The sequence below is a fragment of the Lactuca virosa genome, chromosome 8 (assembly GCF_052849685.1).
Source record: "Lactuca virosa cultivar CGN04683 chromosome 8, Lactuca_virosa_CGN04683_v6, whole genome shotgun sequence".
NCBI classification, from domain to species: domain Eukaryota; kingdom Viridiplantae; phylum Streptophyta; class Magnoliopsida; order Asterales; family Asteraceae; genus Lactuca; species Lactuca virosa.
This window is the reverse complement of record NC_136433.1, coordinates 244053456-244059593: the sequence shown is the minus strand read 5'-3', so window position 1 is coordinate 244059593 and position 6138 is coordinate 244053456. Positions and strand designations below refer to the sequence as shown.

At 34.9% G+C, this 6138-nt stretch overlaps 1 protein-coding gene across 1 annotated transcript; it reads left to right on the top strand.

Annotated features, from left to right (window-relative positions):
- The first annotated feature begins 1574 nt into the window (after nucleotides 1-1574).
- On the top strand, nucleotides 1575-4481 carry LOC145131383 (disease resistance protein At4g27190-like). The gene has a single exon (XM_079066074.1). It carries the CDS (start codon nucleotides 1575-1577, stop codon nucleotides 4479-4481), a length of 2907 nt encoding a protein of 968 aa, XP_078922200.1.
- The last annotated feature ends 1657 nt before the right edge of the window (nucleotides 4482-6138 follow it).

Here is a 6138-nt window from a genome sequence, read left to right as displayed (position 1 = left end):
TTTTTAATGTCATGACATATTTTTTTAAGTAATGTAATGTAATGTTTTTTTAAGTAATGAAATGTTTTTATAAAAATGAAGCTTTTTTTTTTCAAAAAAAATTATTAAAAAAAATGTGGCACCACTCCTTGGGTGTGGCAAGAAACCACACTTTTGTGTTAAATGTTGATGTGGCGCTTACGTGGCAGTGTGACAAAATGAGGGAGTGTGACACCACTCCCTCCAGCCTTAGTGCGATTTTGGAGAAGAGTGAAGGAACGGGAAAACATGTTTAGGGTTGTTAAAAAGAATTCTCCTGTAATGTCTTTTTTACATGCACTATATTCAATTCTTACAAGAATGAATCTGATTCGTAAGAATAATGATCGATTTTTTTTTCAGAATTATGCTTGTAATTTTTGTTTTTTTTGTTTTTTTTGTTTTTTCCTTTTAACTATTTCATCCTTAATAGAATTTCAGTTTTTGTATGACATTAGCATGATTCCAGAATAATTTTTTAATTTTAATGTAATTTTTAGTTTAAAATCATGGTTTCTTGTATTTCATTCTCATAAGAACATTTTTTTAAAAAATATATTCATATTATTCAATGAATGTATCTTTTTTTTGGTAGATTTCATTTATTTGCAATTGATATTCTTTTAGGAATGTTTTGTTCCAAAAATAAATCATATTCTTTCAAGAATGAAAATGTATTCTGTTAACGATATGTTTTTTTCTTTTTTCAAAAATATTTATCCTAGAATGTTTATGTTTTTTTTTTTTGAAAAGAAAAAAATAATAAATCAATTCCTAAAAATAGTCAAAAAAAAAAAAAAAAAGAGTACATCAAAGAATTATTTAAAAAATAGTCAGAAAAATCCATCGACTGATAAGCACTTCGGCGGGGCAAATGTCAAGTATATAGTTCCATTTTGAAAGAGTTCACTTGGATACCATCCAGTACAGAAAATATCATTTTCAACCTCTTAGTATTACAAGCTACCAGGTTCAGTCCCTACGACTTTAAAAAAATAATAAAAATTGAAATAAGATTTTTCTTATAATTCAGTGCATTTTTCAAATAAGGTCTAAGAAATATACATCATTGTTTCCTACATTGATACTATGCATTCCGATGCCCAGTTACTCACGCATTAGTTTTTTTTTTTTTTTTTTTTTTCTGTTCTTTATTAAACCTAAATCCGATGATATAATAAGTTATTATTTTAACAATAGAATTTAAAAAATATAATGAATGACCAAATTTGTACTTTAACGTTTAGCGTTGTGATCTATAAAAAAGGTACCTATCATTTTGTGTACAATAACTCTTATCTTATCTTCTTTTGTAAACCAATCATACACTCCGAAAGTGTTGAATAATATTCACTCTTATCGTCACTGCTTTTCTTTATGCAGCTACCGTCTTCCATTCTTGCTTTATCATACTCTTCTTTTGTTAGCCAAACAAACACTGTTATCTTTACTTTTGTGCAATTGATAGTCAGGGCCTTCGGTTTTTGGGTAATCATAAATCTTTTTTTTCATATCTAAAGAATCCAAACAATCAGAAAAGAAGCAACCTCGGTAGAATGGGAGAGGTCACTAATACTGTGGTTGGGAAAATAATGGACTTATTGTTTAGTTCGGCTAAACGGGAGATTGATTATGTCCGAAATTGCACTAAAAATGTTGACAAGTTGAAGAGTGAAACTCAAAAGCTCAAGGATATGAGGGGTAGGATTCAACAACGAATCGATGCAGCAAAAGAAAAAGGAGAAGCTCTCTTAGCTGGTGTGCAGAACTGGATGGACAAGGCAGACGATGAAATATCCAAAGTGGGAGAGTTTCTTGAAGAAGAAGCCAACGCCATGAAGACGTGCTTCAACTTACGACCTTGTGTCAATTTGAGCAGCCTCCACCATTACAGTAAGATGTCGATAAACAAAACCCCTTTTCTTCTGCAGCATCAAGAAGATGGTCAAACTTACGAATCTTGTGTCTCCATTCCCACTCCCACCCCAAAATTTGTAGACCTCTACCAAACAAAGAATCTTGATGATATTGATACCCACAAGTTGGCGTTGAGGGAAATCATTGAAGCTATCAAAGATGAGAGCATACAGATGGTTGGAATTTATGGATCAGGAGGTGTAGGGAAAACTACATTAGCCAATGAAGTTGCTGCAGAAGTGAAGAATCAATTTGCAGACATTGTGTTTATAACTGTCTCACAGACTGTAGACGTTGAAAAGATTAAGAAGAACGTTGAAGTAGCTTCAAAGCGGATAATGATTAATAAGGAGAAGGTTCTAATTATTTTAGATGACATATGGGGAAAGCTAGTCCTCTCTGATGTGGGTATTCCATGTGGGAATGACCACATGAATTGCAAGATCTTGTTGACGTCTAGAAACAGAAATGTATGTGAAGGGATGAACGTTGATAGGAATATATGCGTAAACGCTTTGAAGAAGGAAGAAGCGTGGGTACTCTTCAAACGTATAGTTGGTGATGAAAAGTTAGCGAATAATTCTAGTCTGGAGAAAGTTGCAAAAGAGGTGACTGAAGAATGTGGTGGATTGCCCCTCATCATTCAAGCGGTGGGAAATGCTTTAAAAAATAAAAAAATTGATATATGGGAGGCGGCACTTGACCGACTAAGAAAGCATGCCCCTCTTGAGATTGCTCCAGAGATAAGGAAAGCATTTACACATCTGAAGCTGAGCTATGACTTACTTGAAAGCAAAGAAGCTAAATCATGCTTCTTACTGTCTAGTTTGTTCAAGGAAGATGATATCATATATACTTTACGTTTAGTAGAATATGGGGTGGGTCTGCGGATATTTGATAATCTGGATAGCATTAACGATGCCAAAAAAAGAGTCGAAATGGCAGTTGACACTCTCACATCCTCTGGCTTGTTATTGTCGGTGGGAAACAAGGGAGACAAGGTAAAAATGCATGACGTTGTCCGTGAGGTGGCTTTGTTAATAACTTCTTTTTCTGAAGGTGAAGAGAAGGAGAAGTTTTTAGTGGAGGCGGGAAAAGATTTGACAGAATGGCAACCAAGAAACAAAACCTTAGAAAGCTACACCAAGATCTCACTCATTGATAATCGAATTGGTAAGCTTCCAGATCATCAGCTTCATTTCCCACTCCTTGATACTTTCCTTATACGGAACAATGGTCTTTCGATTATTCCTGATGAATTCTTTGGAGGCATGAAAGAAGTTAAAGTTTTAGATATCTCTGGTAATAACATCACATCCCTCCCACAATCACTGAAGCTGCTCACAAAACTCATCTCGCTCGATCTAAGTGGCAATGGATCTCTCAATGATATTTCTATAGTTGGGGAGCTAAAGGACCTGGAGATTCTACAGGTTAGAGCGACCAGAATTGAAGTGATTCCTGAAGAGATCGGTCAATTGACCAACTTAAGGCTGTTGGATGCGCGCCACTGTCCCTATCTATCTCATGTAACACCTGGTGTCATATCAAAGCTCACTTGGTTGGAAGAGTTGTATTTTGGAACCTTTATCAATGACAAGAACGCAGTGTCTCGCTTTGGTCTTATGGAAATAAGTAAGTTGAAATCCTTTAGAGCTCTGCATTTATGGATGGTCCCAGATGATTGTCATATTTTTCCGGAAGGCACCTACTTCGAAAAGTTGAAAGAATTCTATTTTCGATTTTGGAACGGCAAAAGGTCTTTATTTGAGATAGAATCAAAATCATATTTAAAACGTCGACTACACATTTCAGAGTCTAACTTCCCGTTCAAGATGCCAATCAAGAAACTGTTTCAGGTAAGTGATGGTATAGTACTACGGAGGATAAACGATTTGGATGACATCATACCAGACCTTTATGGAGAAAGTACTATTGATGAATTAAAGTCTATTGAATTGGAGGAATGTGACAAAGTTTCATGCTTGGTGAAGAGAACGGATGAGGATGAGGATGCAACACAAACTTTTGTTGCACCCAATGACCTGATGCTTGGTCAAAGGAAAACAACAAAGGAAAAGTATTTCTCCCACGTGGAAAAAATCTGTCTGATTGGCCTTGATAACCTGAAGCTTCTTTTTGATTGTTCATTTCAATATATAAGCTTGTGTAATCTACAAGTCATTCAAATTTTTGGTTGTCCTTCCTTGTTGATGGTATTCCCGTTAAGTGTAGCACAAGGACTTTCCAATCTGAGACGTATATCAATTCGGGGGTGTAAAAGTATGATGGTAGTGATTTCTGGTGGAGATGAGCAAACAACTCATAATGACATTGAGTTCCCTAGACTTACCCATATTTCCCTTATGGATTTGCCCCAACTAAAGAGCTTCGACTCTGGGGATTCTACAGTCAGATATCCTTCTTTGGAGTTTATCAAGGTGAGAAATTGTGGTACCATGAAGAGATGGGGTTCCGGAGACCACGATATGCCCAACATCAAATTTGGTGATGATGAAGAGATCCTTAAGTTGTTCCATTCATGATCTTTTCAGCAAGTACATGTACCATGAGAGGTATGAGAAGACGGGTATATATATGAAAAGATGAGTAATATACAGCCAAGGAGACGGAGACCAATTTATATGTTTCAAAGACTCATCTTTCTTCTTTTTCCCCCTCAAGATTTCATGCTCTACCGAAGATTAACACAAAATCAAGGTTTATTGTATAGTTTAGGAGCTACGTTGAAACAACCATAGAATCCAGGTTTATTGTAGTTTTGATGCTTCCAAATTTAAAATTATGGCTCCAACAACCAACAGTGTTCAAAGAGTGAATTACTTGAAGAATATTTAGAATTAATTGCAAAAAAACAGAGTGGTTCTATGTCATCATCTTCCTCTTCTTCTCCATCAGCAATCTCATCTTCCCAACTCCCAAGTCTCATCATCATCATCCTCATCCTCATCCTGTCATCCATGTCTACTATAGATGTGAAGCTTTTCCTCAAAGATTTTATATTGAATTCTTATGGCTCGCTCAATTTGGTTACAATAGAGAGAAGCACAGAGGAGACAGCATATGCTCTTTAGCTTTTTTTCCTCATAATATCGCCATGGCAATTCATCAAAAAATTGGTAAGCATCAACATTTTATCATTTGCCTATTAGCACCTTTCCCAATTCATAACGGACATGATTCTAAACATTGATCAAATTTCAATGCACCTGAGTGAGAGACTTGGTAGTCGGCGTAGGGGTTTTTCATCAAATTCCAGTAAAATATCTTCAAATTGAACTACCACAAAACCCTATAAAATCTCCCTTTTTAAAAATCAGCAAACAAATTTGATATTTCTTCGACTTTGTCAAATATAGGGCTTCATTTCTTTTTGATTGTCTCGGATTGTCTTTCTCATCCCAACTTCATCAACGACACTGTTTCTCCTTTCAATCGTCTCTAAATAACATAAAGAATTATAAGTACCACCTTTATGAATTATGATTATAAAGATTGATTATTTATTTTTGTAATTGGGTGTGGGATGAGAGTTAGCCACTTTTTGATTCTAAAGATTGTTTGTTGTAGGATATGACTTTAGGTGTTCTGAAAATGAGTGAATTGAAAGTTTTTACAAACCGCAAATTGCGATACAACCCAAATATTGTAATTTACCCAGGTGCTCTATCTTTCTACTACTCTATTGTATTTTTTTTGTCTCAAGTTTTTTTGTGTGTATAATAAATCATGTGTTTATCTGATTTGAGTTAATAATTTACTCAACCCTAACTAGACAACGACTATCTTTTGGATTTTAGTCATGGTATGGGTTTCTTGATCCCCTTAACTATTCTCCTTTTGGTTCGGTTCTGACTAACCTTTATTTCTCTTTCAATCTGACAGAAAGTCCAAAGTGAAATCAATGATTTGAGTGGTGAGGATTTGAAGTATGTTGTCTTACTTATTTTATATCTTTGTTAATTGAAATTCATCCATTTAATGTCCTTTTTGTACCATTTTTTCTTTTTGTAAGAAAGTGGGTTAGGAGTATGCAAATATGATGGGACTAGCGAGCTAAGGGTGTTGGTTTAGATGAGAAATATAGGTAGATACCAAACATGTTGATAAATGGAACATTAAGTAGAAATTGATACACAAAAAGTTAGGAAATTGTTAAAGGAAATTATGGATGTTAGCATA